Raw genomic sequence first — 18,192 nt, forward strand, 5'->3', positions numbered from 1 at the left:
CCATAGTCCAGACCACCACAGAGATCTGCAGCCAGAAACCCAGCTGTGGTAGCTACATTAGAGCTGAATCCATCATTGGTGGAAATGCCAATTTTATGCCGATTTAAATTACCTTGACTTTTTGTCTTTCAAAACGGAGCTTTTTTCAAGACACTAAAATAGGAAAGCACCAAAATGACCAAAGTGAGCTTGGCTCAAACGCAGAGAAAAATTATTGATAGGCTCATGCTTACTGTAGCTGCCACTCTATCATGGCAAAACGGATTTTCCTCAAGTTCATCATCGTGTAATCCTTGTAAAGAAATATCACTGATCTACATTCAATAAGTCATTTTGCTTAGCAACAACTCTTTCAGGCCAATAACAAAAAAGGGAAAAAACAGGATATGAAACATTTCTACTACTGGCTGTGTTTAAAAGTAATAGACAGGAAAAATCATCCTTTTATAATGAGCTGTCTAAAGTTACTGTCTCAAGTCTGGAGCATCCCAGCCTCTCTGTGTGTCATCTGGAGTGTTTACTGCCATGTCACGGCACTGAGACTTCTAATTTCAATTAGATCAGCAAAAAAGAGCGAAAACACAAAAAGCACACACACATGTATGCAGTAAACAAACACACTTATTCTCACGATCACATGGTCACAATATAGGCAATATTTACAGTACAAGGGCAAGAGATCAGTCATATTTTCCAAGCCAGAGATGTACCATCTGCAGGTTTAAAAGTTCTCTGTAACTCATCAGTGTGTACTGCACTATAAATATGTCTGTTGAAATCTTAAGACTTGAGTCTGCTGGGGATGCAAGTGCATGAATTTAAATCCAATAAAGCTATCAACAACAATGAAAAAATAAAGATGACAATAAGAAACATACAGATTATGTGTGCTCATAGCAATGTTCAGAGTCAGGATTCTATGATTCATCAAGACACATTTCAGTCATAACATCTATTCAAAAACTAGGATAGATAGCACGAGCTATAACTATCGTTCATTCACACTGTCATTTATTGACACTGGTGTCAATAATATGTATCCTTCTGCATTTTTCTAGCATTTTTTTGTACATGCCGTATTGTTCGATGGACAATCTCTTATTTTCAAATGCCATGATCAAAAGGCACATGCATGGTTTGCCATGTTTTGGAAATATGGCATGTTTTCTACAGGATTCAGGTTTTTCACATGTAACAGAAACCAATCAGAGAAAATGGAAATGTGTACTGACTTTTTCAAACACTGAATATCCAAGTATTTTTTGAGAAAATGCACTGAACAGTGAGCAATGAGAAAATGAATTTGTGCACTGAGATTACACTTTCCCTGAACTGTAATTAAACACATTCTCACCATATTCTTTTGCACAACATACTGTACTCTCACACAAATGCATGCAGACTCGAGCAGTGTGTGGGAGGTCACTGTGGTCAGTCTGTCGCTGAATCTGAGGTTAGCAGTGGCTAGAAGCCATGGTAGGCAGGAATTACAGGCTCCATTCTGCTACTATTACTGCTGCTGCTGCTACTATGGTTGCTACTGCAAACCACAAAAGCATCCTGGAAGTATAAACAAAGAGAACATGTAATACGGGTTGGCCACTGACAATCGCAGCAGAAGAGGAGAAAAAATATATATATATACAGGATTAGAGGAAGAAAAATGAGATGGCGTGAGACAATGAATGCAGGAACAAAACAAGAAAAGAGTGACAGATGCACAAAAGAGAAGAAAAAGAAAAAGTTGGCAGCACAGAATTGCACAGAAAAGATGGAAAGAAATGACAACAGCAAAAATGAAAAAGCAAAAAACAAAGCAAGAGATTAAGAGAAAAAGACAAAAGAAAGCAAGCAAAAAAGAAAGAGCAGGTTCTGTGAGAGCAAAAATGAAAGAGAAACTGCAGCAGGGCAGAGCTGAATAAAAAAGGCAAAGAGTTGTTTCTACCCTCACTGGGCAGCTGACAAGGCTGAAGTTTAAGGGGCACATGCTGTTAGAATGCATGTGTACACAAACACACACACACACACACCTCCCTATGGACCACCTCTCCATTTTCACCAGACAACCAGATACATAAAGTATGACATACTGTTTTCTGCAGAGCTCACCGATAAAATACAACACTAGTGTGAGCTTCACTGGAGTGCAAAAGGACAACGGTGGAATAATGTGTCACCATAGAAGACTCCTGCTCATATCTGAATCATGCACACGAGACCACCACTGGAAATCAACATCTTGCTACAAGCAGTTGTGTGACAAACCGAGTTGTCATGCAACAGGCAGTGACTGACGATGTCTTGTGGATTAGAGAAAATTAGATTTTACGCTTTGTTTTCTGATTTCACTCAATCATCTCTGGACTCAAAGACCAAACACGGCCTACGCTGCATAGGCTGCTTGCTGGGTTACTGTTGTAGCTGCCACTGAGCAGTACAGTAACCCGCAGTCTTACAAGTCCTAACGGCTGTGTTCCAGTCAGTTGCAATGATTTTAAGTCTCTGACTGTTTCTTTAAAAAGGAGTCGAACAATTATTTTGAAGAACATTTAACAATCTGTCAGTACCTTGAGATTAAAACTTTTGTTTAGTTTTCTCCCTTACTGATTCATGTAATTTTCTTTGGACAGGGAATGAAATCTCATACCCAAATGGCTCCCCCGCGAAGGACACTGACCATCTGTGTTATCAGCTAGACCTCGATATGAAACACCTTCCACTATTGAGAAACCATGTAACATCAAAAGGATAGAAGGGAGTATGAATTCCTAAAGGAATGAAAAAAGCACATGTTCAAAGTGAAGCTTTTGTTTGCCGTTTGAGCGTTTGGCCTCAGTGTGTGTGTGCGTGCGTCAGCCATGTCCTAGCAGTGACCATCAGGTCACTGGTTGGTGACACAAGAACGAACTCAGGATTCTACTCTGTATCCAGATCTAAGACTTGAGCATTGTAACAGACCCACCGCTTTTACCATTAACAGTCGGCAACTCACACTAGAGGAAAAATGCAGCCACTGCTAAGATGGCAAACACTTCTACCACATGGAGGGCCTAATAAGTGGCACCACGTCAGCAGTTTAACAGAACATTCCCCACAATTATCGTTAGATAGAATTTTTAAAAACGAGCTTTTCATCAGCGGATATGATAGTAAGGGCTCTGTAGAAATCACATCGGGTTTGCCTTACTCAAGGAAACAACTCAAAATGAAGCGGAGCAGAAGAGTGAGCGGGAAGGCAAGTAGCCAGCTGAGAACAGCCAGCGAGGTCCCATCATGACGTTACAGTATGGACTAATCCCATAATGCACACAGAAACCAAAAATATTCAGCAAGGTTGCACTGGGTGTGCAGGCAGATGCATTACAGTAAACATAGTTCACAACAGTTTACTCTTCTGCTAACTTTACTCCTTTTTTCTTCTTGCATCTTCTCTTTTTCCATTTATCTTCCACACTTAAGCTGTCACACCAAAGATTGAGAGGGATTGGGACAGTTAACATCTTCCTTAAGGCCTATGAGTGTCACGACAATTTCAAAAGCAGATACACAACTAGACATTTTTGGTTATATCATAGGAATTATTGCTGAGTTTTTTCCCCACTAAACATATACTTACACAACACATCACCTATTCCCCTTCACTCTCCTGCCTTCTAAACCCAAACTCTTTCCCCCACTGCTCTTTTTCTAACCTGCCAGCACACGGACCAGATGTGCAAATGTTTCTCCATGTTGCTATTCAAGCCCCTTTCCAAGAGAAAGGCAGAGTGAGGGGAGAGGAATATTTGACTTCACTCCACGGGAGACCAGTTTCATAAATTTTGGCGGCTACACAACGGTGAAAAAGGTAGCTTGGCTGGCTTGGCTGAGGGAGAATGTTGACGGCATACCAAACAACATGATCCTAATGAGTTGGAAAATCCCTGGCCCTCCAGAGGACTGTCCAGATGCTACCGTCATGAGAAACGCTACTGTTTTATTGAATTCAGGCTCCCTCCCTTTCTTTAACAAGGGGCAAAATTTATTATTTGACCATTAAGGCATCCTAGGCGACATGAAGCGTAAAACTGTTTCAGAGTTAATTTGCCCTCGGCTGCAGGTCCAGTACCCCACACTGGGCACAAAACAAGTTGATCTTGCCAAAGTGTCTCACATGAACTTGTGTATTTGAAAACCTTAGGTTTTGGATATGTGCTTGCAACCCTGGTATAGGGTGTGCAAGTCAATTTGCCCATAGCTAACAAGCTACTATCAGGTTGACTTGTTTTGGGCAAATCATGGTCTGGCACATGATGGGCTGAGCCCTGAGAAATAACTGTAAATTTTTTCATAAAAGAGTCAAATCACTTTAAGCGAGAACCGGTACTCAATTGGTCCCAGTTCCTGACTGGTCAGTAGCAAAATATTAATAGGCTCCTGGACAAATGGTGCTGCTATTGGTATTTATATGACGTTAATTCATTCTAACATTTTCAAATGATGACGAATGATGATCCCCTAACGATGACGAAGCTGTTGGCTTCAGGCAATTATATTTGACTTTGCCTAACTGCGTGTTTACATTCTGTGCTCTCCAGTCATGGCTGACAGACAGACAAACAAAGGACAGTAAATGTACTTTATGGGGAAAGAGAGGGTTTAATAAATCAACTACAAAGATGACCGCATTAACATCTAGTATAATATTCTAAAAGAGACCAGATGGGCAAACTGATGTAGTTTCTCCATTGTTCTTTGACTATTCATGGTAGTAATGATGCACAGAATGAGTCGCTAATGGATACATTAATCTCCTGTGTGGGTATTGTTTTGTTTTGTGACTGAGTTGCCATTGCAGAGTTATAATTGTGTCTCTATAATAACAACTGCATTATGAAAACAGCTAAAAAAACACAAGGAGCCCCTTGCTATGCTAAGCAATTACAAACACATACTGTGTATGCTGGAAAAACAGCCTTTGCTCCACTTTGACATACCCGGTCCCTACTGTACTGTACATACAAGTGAATTTGAAAGCTGTGAAGACATTGGAAAAGTTAATGAGTCACATCTCACTATTTTACTGGTTCGTTGCTTGACATCCCTTACACATTAATTGCTATGCAACAGCTGCTCAGATATCAGCAGAAAAAGATCCTGATTATTATCTCGGTCAGGTATCAGAAATTCATGAAACTGGACTACAGTGTAGGTAGGTATTGGTTTAGAATAGATTTTGTTATAAAAGAATATAATGAATAACATCTAAATGTAAATATTTAACTTTGCAAACATGCTTTATCTGCTGTAACAAAACAATACAAGTTAGCTTAACTTGTAACTTATTAAAATAACGTAAATAAAACTAAAAGCTATGATATCAATTTCCTTTGGCAGGGCAGCAAACATCTCAAATGTTTGTAGAGGTACGACCAAGAGAAAAAAGTAAACAAGGGCCCACAAAGGTAAGATAAAATAAATTTAAAAGATATTAATTATGTACTGGGCTCTGCTGAGGTAGAAAGTTAAAAGTGCAAAATTGTAATCCAGTCATTATGCTACATCTTTTATATACAGTATATATTCTGCTGTAACCTCTTCATTTATTTTACCGACTACATTATTTTCTGTGCTTATTCACATCTCATTAGATTCACTAGTTTTCTTTATGAAATGACAATAGTGTTACTAGTGGTGACTATCCTTTTGTTGCTACTCTGTTTACTAGCTCCGAGCTTAGCCCAGCTTAGCAGTTAGCTTTGTGCATTCACAGTCAAAGCAGCCTCGTGAAAGCGATGGCGTGTGATGACTGTTCCACTAGAGAAACATATCCATGAGTTAAAGCAGCTTTTTTCAGCTAACATTACTTTAGACATGTCAGGCACTCCACATAGTCGTAGCTCTGTTAGTGATAGCGCTAGCGTAGCCTCGTTGGCTGTGGTAGGAAATGGTCGTGTACTTTGAAGTGCAAGCCAAAAACTGCAGAATGACTGGCTATTGTTGTGTTTATTTCTGCTGTGTGATAGGCTGTTAGATCTATCCATATCAAGCAAAAAATGTCCAAAGTTTAACATCATAATCTACATAAATTTTACTGTGATCCTATATCAAGATTGTTTTATCGCCCACCCCTAGAGGGAATTTCTGTAAAGAAAAGCTTATCTCCGTTAACTTCATAGGGTCTATTGTAAACCATTTTTTTACCTGGAGCTTTGTAAACCTCATTGAGCAGATTTTCGCTGAGTGTCAATGGGGCTCCGGACACCACGCTGTGGGTCCAGCTCTGGCAGATCGCTTGGAGCAAAAGTGTCTGAGCCCTTGTAGCCTGCACAGTGAAGTGAGGAAGTTCAAAAATACACTCTGTGGTGAGGACCGAAGACCTTTTGCTCCTGAAAGAGAAGGACAACAGACAAAGAGAGACAGGGTTACATCACGGATAATACATGAGGTGAAAGAGAGACACAGAGAGATTCAGGATATATTGACAATAATAAATGAAAGAATGGAGAGTTGCGCATAAGCGCCAACATGCACTGAATGAAACAGACACTGGTGGAAACAAATGGTTCACAACTTCCACGAATCCATCAATATCACATCGCAATATAAAACAGCTCATTGATAGCACGCGGGGCCAAATAGGTAGAACTACATTCCAACAGCAAATTGAAGAAGTACCAAGTGCAAGCCAAGCTTTCCTTAGTTACTTGGCAGGTAGATGTAGTTTGCCTCTTTGCCACCGACCCCACTCTCCCCTCCGTCAAAACTGTGATGATGATTTATGTGAAGAGATGTACAGCCCAGAAACCTGACCCTGAAAAGAATCTCTACGCATTTAACATTTCATCTGTCTCCAAGAGTGTGGAGAGAGAGAGTCTGTGTGTGAGTGTGTGTGTGTGTGTGTGTGTGTGTGTGTGTATGACAAGCTGATGAGTTGAGCGTTCAGGGGGATGAGGTAACAGCAGAGTCGGATGGAGTCCTCCAAGCCCCCGTCCATCAGAACCTCAGTGGACCGTGCCCTCATTTATCATCTGACACACACACACTCACACACACACGCAAGCACACACACACTTTAATTCCTCTTTTCTAGTATTCGCCTCACTGTGTCCCCTATTCACCCTCTAATCACTCATACATATCCAAACACATTCAAGCACACTTCTCGTACATCTCTGATACCACACACACAAACATCTTGACACACATACATGCCCTTCAAATCCTTGATTCAGGCCTCAGAGCTCTTTTTCTGTCCAGCCTGTGAAGTCATGGCTCCTCAGTTCATATGATCCCATATATGACATCAGCAACAGCAGATGGAGGGATTCCCCAAAACACCGACACACAAACACACCAACCGAATCATGGCATTATACACAGCGCTGAGACTGATTTAACCCTTATCGTTATGACTACTGATCTCTATCCTTTACATCTCTCTCTCTCTCTCTCTCCCCTGTGTATCACTCCCTCCCTCTGCGTCCAAAGGAACCTCCGTTCACTGAAAAAACACCCAGGGAGCCTAATCTATAAACACTGCATAACAAGCCTCTTCAGTTCCACTTCTGTTTTCCTCTCCTCTGTTCTGAGAGGCTCTTGGGCTGGCTTTTTCAGGACTGGCAGTGCCCCCTGCATAGATACATATCTACTTTTTGGGTGTGTGCACACATATGCTCACTTGACTACATATTGTAATGGAAGTAAAGAGGCATTGCCCTCTGAGCGTCGCTTTCGGTGAAAATAGAACCGTGACTAATTCCAGGGATGGCTGCGGCGTGTCAGGAACGAGCATCACAGTTCATTTAATCACACATCCATTTTGGTATGGTCCCAGTTCAGAGTGTGGGATATGTCACGGGGTCTCTCCCTCCGCTCAGCAGCTCTGCAATCGTTTAACTCCTCTGCTTCCCTCCCTCTCCTTCTCTCCGTGTCTCTTTATCTTTCCCTTTCTTCTGCTCCTGGGTGGTTCGGCAGGGTGACATGAGCTGTTAGCTGCACACAGGCAGGCCCAGAGTTCTTAACCGCCTGCTGTCTCAGGGGGGACTACTATGAGACACAAAGCGAGAGAGAGTTTGATAAAGAGAGATGTAAGAGTACAGAAAAAACAAAGGGAGAGAGAAAGAAAGAAACTCCAAACCTGACAGGGTCAATGAGTTTACCTTGACAGCACGCATATACATTTTGAATTCCCTTGCAACATGTGGTGCATTTGGCACCATCATGAACCAAGCAATGTCATGCTTCTCTGCTATTAAAAATCACTACTGTTACATGTTATACAGCAAGACATCAATCAAACTGATTTTCATGTGTTTTTGTGTGTTCAAATGCGTGCATGCCCGTATGTGTGTACACGTAGTTAGATATCGCCGCTGAACAAAAGAAAGTGAAGGGGACCTAGCAACAATAATGTCCCCACATGCAGAGCAAATGTGCCTGCAAAGCCACTTCAATGGGAGGACTGGCAAGGGATGAAAGTTTGTTGGCTTATTCGAGTGTTTATAGCGTTTCAGGGGAGCTGTCATGTGCATGTGGTCGTCTAAAACTTTAATTATGCACCTGTTTTTATTATATTATGCCCAATTCTTTGCAAACAGCAACTTGGATCTTGGAGTTAAATAAGAAGCAGAAACTCTCATTAGGGTGTTTCGGGAATGCTGGATGTGAGGACAGCCAGACACTCATCGGATTTCATTAAGTAGCTGGCACAGTCAGTGTTTCTTGCTGCAACATGGTAAACAGCTTTCTGGCAGGCAGCTCTTTCACTGTTACCACAGGCTTTGAAGGAAACAAAAGTGTCCAAAAATAAGGAGGTAAAAATAGCAGCACTAATAGCTCTTGCATCAATCAATTGTAACTACACTAAGATTACATATATCTTACTTTGTAAAACACATAGAGTATGCATGGGACAACTAACAAATGCAATTTACTGCTATGGTGCAGAATTCACATTAGAAACTGAGCCTGTAGCCTGGGGAGCAAAACTCATTAAAGCATACTTCTACTCTTATAATGTGGAGACCCACCAGAAGTGGGCCCACAACTCATTTTGGATCCTGACTCATAATTTAAGAAATCAGGTCCTTGGCTTGAACTTCAGTGCCTCATTGAATAGGCTGTCTCTGACCTCACAGTAGTCCTTTAAGTCAATAACTTTTTTTATTAAAACACTGAGGCCACCAGGAATATGTTAAAAGGAAATCAAAATTAGTCAGGAGCTATGAAAAATTAGGTGTTTCAATTTCAGCCAATGAAATATGCTTTCCTCTGGTGCATTTCAACAACATTAGGCCTCATTTCCCAACCTGTCCCCTGTTGGTGCCGTGACTGAGTGACGAAGACCTAGACCGAGGCTAGGACAGGCCAGTTGGCGGACTTGCTCACTGCTTGGCTAGGTTAGTGGCTGACTGACTGGCACACAGTCTTCCTGTCCACTGTCCCTGTCAGAATCAGGAAAAACAGGGCATGGTGTTGTGCAGAGGGCATGAGTCAGAGTCATGAGTACCATACCAGCTGCGGTGCTCTTTGCCTAGTCTGTTTCCTCTGTGTACATGCTAAAATGTGGACATGAAACAGGGATTGCAAATTATTTTTAGTCATTAAAATGAATGAGTGAAATCTAAAAGCAAGTAGACTTAACAGAGGACCCCTACTAAATACTTTTTGTTACTTAATTACTCTAAATTAGTCTGGGTGTGTAGCTCCAATCATGGCTCAGAGCCATCTAGTGATACATTATGCCAGTACTAACATGAGGTATCACTACTAACCTTTAATTTAAACAGCCTCTGGGTAACCCCATGTCTGTATCGAACCCTTTTCACATCATAAGAGCTGAGATCTATTCGGGCCACTGGTTCTCAGGCTAATCAGCTTCCTGGTCTGGTCTGACTATGGTCACGACTATATTTAGACAAATACAGCTGGGGCTCTAGCTAACAGGCTGTGATTGCTGCTTTGCAGAGGCCACACACAAGCACATAAATGCACACAGATACACAAAACCACAAAAATGTACATACCTGAACAGACACAAATGCATTGATGTTTGCAAATATGCACATATACTTAGGTGCCAAGACACATGCTGTCACAAAAGCATGCAAGTAGTCACACCTGTACGCACATATGCCCAAACAAATAACAGCAGGTCGGTCAGCCAGAGCGCAATCAGCAGCAGTAATGAGTCCATGGCTGACAAGAGGCCTGCTGCTCTAACAACCTATAACTGGAACAATTATAAAACTAGCTGCCAACACTAAAGTCTCAAAAGACATGATGAAGTTGTCCCAGATGGCGTGAACTGATGCAAATACACGTCCGTGCCGGTTGAAAATGTTTCAACTTGAGCGAAAGATTTGTGCATATCGCAGGGCTTTATGAATGTACCTCATGAATGTACATACAGAGAGGACAGAGGAAAAAGGAGAGACTGGAGGGAAATAAGGAAAGAACCAGAGTTCCTGGTGAGTTCTGAGTTCAGTCAGAAGCTGAACTCAACATAAAACACACAGACACAGTCAGTGCCTTCCATTGCTAGCTAGCTTAAAGCTAATGTACAGTAATGTACTTTGGCTGTTTCAGGTGAATAAATACAAATGAGCCAGTGGTCAAACTCGCGAGTAAATTGAGGCGACAGTTTGCTTTGCATTGTGTCTGAATACAGCATAAGGCCCTATTCAGACCAAATCAGGTGGTGGCGTACAGCCTCCAAGTTGAGCAGAGGTGTGTGTTCTAGAATGTAACAGCTGTGAAACAATCAGAAAATAATGTTTTATTGATTTGATTCACCGGCTTTCTCGCTACCAGCACTCCCTGTCTTCATTCACTCTCTTGCTCGCTCGACCACAGCTACTCTCTCTCTCTCTCACTGGTGCTGTCAGCTCTCTCTCTTTGTATCTTGTCTTTTTTAAATTAGCCAGGAAGCTGACAGTAAAGTCTAACTTTACTTTTAACGTTATCAAACAAAGAGAAATGTCTTCCCCTCCTCCTAGTAACGTCTTTGTTCTCCCTCATGGCAGAGTTTACAGCTCTTATCAGTCTAAGGCCGTATTCAGACCAAATCAGGAGGTGCGGCGTTCAGCCGCAGGGTTGAGCGGAGGTGTGTGGGGGTGTGTTGGTGTTTATTTATGCTCTACAACGTAACAGCTGTGAGACAATCAAATAACGTTTTATTGATTTGATTCACCAGCTTTCTCGCTACCAGCGCTCCCTCTCTTCATTTACTCTATAGCTCGCTTGACCACAGCTGTTCTCTCTCTCTCTCGCTGGTGCTCTCAGCTCTATCTCTATTTCTCTCGTCGACAGCACAGTCTACTTTACTTTTAACGTTATCAAACGAAGAGAAATGTCCTCCCCTCATCCTAGTAATGTCTTTCTACTCCCTCATGGCAGAGTTTACAACTCTGATCAGTGATCTCCGGATGTGATTGGCCACCGCAGCCTTCAGCCGCAGTGACGCTGGGTTGCGTTTCTCCAAAAGTTGACTCTGGCTCATTTTTCTGGCCGCAGTCCGGTGCAGCGCCGCAGCAGCCAAAATGGTCGCAGCCGAAACGCACTACCCCTATTCAAATGAATGGACTGGTTTTCGCCACACCGCCTGATTTGGTCTGAATACGGCCTAAATAGTGGCAGAATGCAAGTACTGCACACTAAACAAAAAGAGAGAAGAGAGAAAATGAGAACAAGAAAAATATAATGGAACCATGTACAAAACATGATCAAGAATGAGCAAGCAAAGGCAAGAGAAGCATAGAGACCGCAAACCTGCAGGTCATATGTTATTCTCCAGGTAAAATAATACCTAACATGGGGAGTCTCATTAAAAAAGCCATTTGGAAAAGCTCCAGTACAAACTCAGGAATAGCAGAACTGGTAGGTTGTTGCTTTGTACTTTACAGACAAAAATAAATGTAGCCTAATTAAAAGGGAAGGCTGGTTGGGGTGTGTCTGTGTGTATATACAATTATATGAGTGTGTGTTGCGTAAATGTCCAGTAATGTGTCGAAATCTGGATATGTTGGCATTAGTGCAGATGTTCTGACAGAGGACCCTACTGAGAAAGCAAGCGTAAAGCAAACTATAATGCGATGCCTGAACTGCTGGGCCAAATGTGGTCAGCAAATTCTTTTTTTAAGATCAGCATCTTGCCGTGATTTGAAAGAATATCGCCAAGAGCAGCTGGTCCTAATGGTTTACACAGTGTCCCAGAATACAAGCTTGGAACCTGCACACAGTTTCCAGAATGTTCATTTTTGTTATTACTCATATCCTGTACAGTACAAAAAAATCAGTTCCCTCACTCTTTCCAAAATACAGTGACACAGACAGCTGTGGGGGCTGGGAGATCTGCAGGAGATGTGGAGCAAGGTGTCCATCAATGAACCACAGAGAAAAAGGAGTCACACTCAGACAAACACACATTCCCTGACACAGGTGGATTTTGTCTGTAATGGGAGCTGAATGGGAAATTCCGCATCATCTGGAACATTCTCCTCCAATAAACCTTTAAAAGTTAGTGGAAGTGCTTGAGAAGATCATGTAGACTAGATTGAAGGTAGTAAAAGAAACAAAAAGTCAATAAGATAGTCAAACAATTTTGACTAGTTTCACAATGTACTACTTTCTCTTGACTTTAACTAATCTGAGTCTGTTTACAAAGTCCACAGCAACCCCAATGTAATCCATTATAGGCTGACATATTTGTCTGATAGATGCAACAGATAGCCACTGTCTTGGGACCAGTGATAAGTTATCTGAAGTTTCTACAAATCATTCACTGTCACACCCTGCCTTAATTAACTAACACAAACATTCCCAAACACAGTTAACAAAATCCTCTACTGCTATTGTTTTCCAATTTTTAAAACCCCTTTGGAGGGAATCAGGCTGAAAATGGAGGGAAGGGAAGACTGGCAGCTCATACCTTCAGTCTATTTTTTTCTTTGTGGTGCAGATTGAAGTATTGCAGAATTCCCCATCTCTCCAAGCCAAGGTCACCGACCCCTCTTGAAAATAACCAGAGTGAGTTATGGGCTGCTCTCAAGTCCCCTCTTTTATCTTACTACAAAAGACTCACTACAGTGTCTCACAAAGTCTCTAAATGAACATTATAAATCATGCAAGCACTTCACACCGAACAATAACACCTAAGTGGCCAGCTTAGGGGATGGGGAAAATTTGTTATTTTACCACCTGGATGTCTATCAGGTTGAATGGGTGGGATTTGAAAAAAATAGAAATATTACTACCATGAAAAAGCCACCAAGTCAAGCAAAAAAAAAAAAAAAACCAGAAGAAAAAACTGGTACCCCATTCATTTATTTGTTTCATTGACTCTACATGGGCTATATCATTGGCTTGACGCTGAGCAAAAGTGGAGCTGCAGCTATAAAAAATTTAGTAAATGCTGTTTTCAGCAGCAGCGATAAATTATTAGTCCCCTAAGCAGCAATAAATTATTAACAGTGATCATTACAGCTTGTCTTTAGTGTCTTTTAAATGCAGATGTGCATATGTGGACTCTTCTTGAGCAGGTGAAGAAGAGAAGTGGTTATTGAAGAGACTTTTCCATATTTGGTTCAAGTCATATTAAAGCCATCTTGCCAGCACACAGTGACCATTTACATACTATAAAACACATATATCATATGCGTTTTGAAAAATCAATTCATAATTTAGAATGTTCTAGTACTGTAAAAGCAACAGAGAAACAATATATTCTAGTTAGATCCACATTACATCATATGATCAGACTCATTTTACTTCTGTAAAATGAGTCTGATAATTTTTCTATCTGTAATGACACCCATTACTAAACCTGCCCAACTCTTTAAAGTCTCTGTGCTGGATCTAGGTATGAGTTAGGGTGAGGCGGGGACTGTAATTGTGGCCACAGCTCAGACTTTTGTGGTTCCCCAGGGTCAAAGGTGTTCCATGTGTGCATTTCTCAATCATCAGTCCTGAACAACCCTAACTCCTCATAGAAAGAAACGCTCCACTCTCTCTCTCACACACACACACACACACACGGCCCTCCCCTTCCTCCCATCTGGAGCACCCCTGACCCAAAACACACACACACACACATAGGCGCACAAACTTACATACACACACACTGAGATCCATTCTCAGGAGAGGGCTTCATTACACAGGGATTACTAAAAGAAATGTTTTAATCAAGTTGTGCAGACAGCTGCAGACCGCAAGGCGAGAAAATGGCAATGACGTGGTTCATCAGGCGTTAAAGGAAAACACATCAAGAGGCCTGTGTATGTGTGTGTATAATGGTGTGTCTGTGTATGTGCATGTAGCTTCCTGCCTCTGTCCAACATGTCCAGCTGTGGAGGACTTGCGGTTCCTTATAAGGACACACAGAGATAGGAGACCTTTGTCCAGAGACGACAGACCAAATATCACATTTATATGTTCAAAATTTTGCTGCAGGCTTTTTTATATCCCGTTGTCATAACAACAAATGCAGCAGTCAACGAAAGTATCATCTGTCCTTTATTTTGATCCAAATGAGTTGTCTTCAGTATTATTCTCCCAAGGCCTTTGACCTTCACACAGATGGTCATTGAAAATAAGAAAATGGACTCCAGTGAGGTTTTTTTTTCGCCTAAGTTACCTAATTACATAAAGCATTCATTTTTTATTGTGGTGACAACCAATGTTTCCCTTAAGCAGTGAAAATTGGATGAGCTTGTTCCTGGGAAGCGATGGAGCAGGAGTGAGGCCTGGTGGGGAGGAGAAGACAGTGGAATGCACACCACAGTAGATGATAATCCACTCAGAGCTGATAATCCATCTACCCTTCCCTATTTCCCACTGTTCTCCCTCCCTCAAGCTTCAGTTCCTCAGATGACTAATTCAGGCATTAATAGAGTCTTTCAGTCAACTGAAAACATCTACAGCTGCTCCTGAATCCACCATCTTGGCTCTGGCTTATACATCCAAATATGGTATAGTTAAAATTCAATAGATATTCTTGGATTGCAAGAATATTGCCTCTTGGACACATTACAGCCTATAATATACACTTTAGGGCTGAGTTAAAACCAGTGTTTATTTAAGCTACCAGATGACACTTGTAATCATAAGGGCAAGTGCACTGCTTCTACAGCAGAGTGACTATGGTTTCTGTATGGTTTCACTGAGTGGTTGAATGCTGAAAGAAAGGCATGGAAGCTTCTATCAGGACTGAGACGTCAATCAGTGAGAGCACAAGCTTTGCATTCACTGATGCCATTTCCTTAATACGAGGTTCCTCAATACGTCCATTGATCTCTGTCAGCCATAAAACCAAATAAAACTGTCTGACACCAGATGTAGAGAAGAAAAAAAAATCCAAACCACAAAGTTGGCCAAAATACTTTATAGACTGTGCCACACGAAATATGATGTTTCACCTTGCAGCTCACAATCCTTTGCACTCCTGTGCTTCGGAGAGAAAAGTGGAACAATATTACATCATATGCCATTCCAGGCTTTTAATACACACCTGTTAATACATAAAGCTTACTTGTTATAGTGTGTGCCTACATCCCTCCAGCTTCATCATGTGATTGCTTTTTCTTTCTGAAAACATTCCCATGTTTCTTCAAGAACAGGGAAGGGTCTACAGTAGTTCATGCGTTGCCTTGTTCAACTAAATGAATTCTTCGCTGTTCTCCGGCCTCCGAACCACAACTCAAAGCTGAGCATGACCACAGCAACCGCACGCTGATTTAAGGTCATTCAATTATCCTTCACCATAACAGCTTTTAGTAACTTTAACCCTGTCTACACAGACCTCTCACTTAAGACCTTGATGAGAAATACAAGTGATTACTTCATTATGAAATCAGCACTAATCAAAGTTTGGTTGAGGGGCACAACAGTTTACGCAGAAGTTGTGTGTGACATCATTCACAAGATCTCTGTCATACGTCATGTAAATGTATACCAGGAGCACAGAAATGAGACTTTTCCATCCAGCAACCACTCCCAAATCAGTTTTCATAGGCCAAAGTGATTATTCCAATTCAACTTGTTAATGATATTGCCTGCCAAATGGCTAATAGACAAATGTAACAGCCACAGTCAGTGTTCTCACCAGTGAATGCTATTCATGTGCATTTGCTAAATTTGACTTGGATCTCTGTGGCTCACTACTGAAGGACACAGAAAGCATTTGTCCTCCTGTTCTTGGCTGTTCTTGGAGACATAGACCAGGAGCAGCTTGCTATGACTAACTATGAACGGGAGTAATGAGGCATTACAATCACACCAGAAGCCTCATGCTTCAGATGCCTCAAGCAGCCTTCATAAATCACAACATGAGCTAATCTAGAGTCTAGACTACTGGTCCAGACATAGTAATGGACTTCTCAACTTCACATAAAAAATCCTTCAGGTAGTGCTAAAAACTGAAGTAACGATTGACAATGTAATAGAGTTAGACCAATAATTAGATATCAAGGGAAAACCAACATTCTTTTCTATTCAGAAACGTTTGCGGGGCAAGTCAGCTTTTCGTGGCTATATAACATGCACCTGTAATGCCACATGCTTTAAGAAATTATCCCCTCAGAAATAGCTGAGCGAGAAACAGGGGCTGCTAAAAATGCCACATAAAAGCTGGTGTGGGGCTGAATTATGGCCTGCAATGCGACGAGCCACACTAGGCTGCTGCTGGTTTGTTGGTAGGTTGGTTGGTGGGCCCCGGACTTGGCCTGCCTCCATATGCTGCTGCCGTCAGGTGGCCTTGCATAGGGAATATTATATGGTGTGAGCGCTTGTGTGTGTGTGCTAGAGAGTGAGGTTAGGTTTGGGGAGATCGATGCAGGTGGCACTTCTAAAGTCCCAGTCCTACTGCCACATCCCTCTCTGTCCATTTTTTTTTTTTTTTTTGCAGGCACTGATTTTATCTGGGATAACAGGTTTAACAGCCAGACCAATTGAGACTCTCTGTACAGTCCCTGTGAAGTTGTCGGCCCCATACATTGCCTTTCATTATGGATAAGTACAGCCTGATGCCTCTCAGCTGCGCTTTAATTCACTGGAAGTGAAAGTTCATTTCAGAGGATTTTGGCTTTTTGCTAACCAAATGACTGCTTGGGTTAGTTCATGGTAGTCTACATAAAGAGGGAGATTAAGTAACATACATGGACAATTTAGTCAATTGCATCATTAAAAGTCTAGACGACTCGGATGTTTGTAGGTGGGATTACATGATGTAAGTGTGAACGCTCTAAGAATATTGTACATGGTGAGTATGTTTTCTAATCCCAAAGAAGTTGAGAACTTATCATAACTGTGCTAGCATAACCAGTCTTACTGTACCTCCAAAGTTTAGACTGACCACGCTGATCCTATTTATCCAGCAGACTTATTTGTGATTTCTACAGTTTCCAATTGAAACCTTTGTGAAATCTGAGTTTTATTCAGCCATTAACATTTACACTTTCATCCACAAGTCTTTATGGCGCTGGTGAAACTGTAATATGCTGCTGTTGCAAGTTAACAAAGATATTCAGACTAACTTAAACACAAACATATTGAAATACTGTTAATGTATAGATAAATGTTAAATCTTGTTTCCTTGTGGAATACCTACTGCTCAATGCAGATTAGCATCTTTTATAATTATGGTGTTTGTTTTTTTTACCCAAAAGGAGCCACACAGTTTGCACAAACTGGACAACACAAGGAAGCAAAAGTCATTGGACTACATGAAGAGAAGAATAACTATCATGTGGATTCAAATGCTCCATGTTGATCAATATGAGCATCTCAAGAAATGGCCAAGTGTGCCAGGCTTAAAAAGCTTACACTGTAGCTACAACACTACAGTATGATTAAGAACAGGTTAAATCCCCTTCTAGCTTTTAGTTCTTCAGGTGATCAAAGTTAGTGATGCTATCTTTGAAGAAACCTTGTCTTAATCAGGCACCTACGGTAGGAATCTGGAAACCTCCCTACCCCCGACCAAAGATCTGACAGTGGTCAAGTGGATTTAAGCTTAGTTATTAACAACTAACATTCACTTTCAGTTAAATATTATCCATAGTGATGCCTAGACACAATGTGACAGAGAATCAACTTTATTATAGTCAAGACAACCAAATGACACAATTTCAGTTGGTTGTGCAGTTTCCAACCTCAAAAGTTTATTTCCACAATGACAGACACAACAAGTCTGCATTACAACATTTGAGGTCATTT

At 41.3% G+C, this 18,192-nt stretch overlaps 1 protein-coding gene across 6 annotated transcripts in view; it reads right to left on the reverse strand.

Moving 5' to 3' along the window:
• Window positions 1-18,192, reverse strand: part of LOC122986693 (vacuolar protein sorting-associated protein 13B-like) — a 342,876-nt gene that overhangs the window by 257,406 nt on the left and 67,278 nt on the right. For all 6 annotated transcript variants that reach the window (XM_044358002.1, XM_044358001.1, XM_044358004.1 and 3 more), the window contains one exon: window positions 6,184-6,368. In XM_044358002.1, coding sequence (XP_044213937.1) covers window positions 6,184-6,368 — 185 coding nt within the window. The remainder of the gene's footprint in view (window positions 1-6,183; window positions 6,369-18,192) is intronic.

The sequence above is a fragment of the Thunnus albacares genome, chromosome 8 (assembly GCF_914725855.1).
Source record: "Thunnus albacares chromosome 8, fThuAlb1.1, whole genome shotgun sequence".
Classification (NCBI taxonomy): Eukaryota; Metazoa; Chordata; class Actinopteri; order Scombriformes; family Scombridae; genus Thunnus; species Thunnus albacares.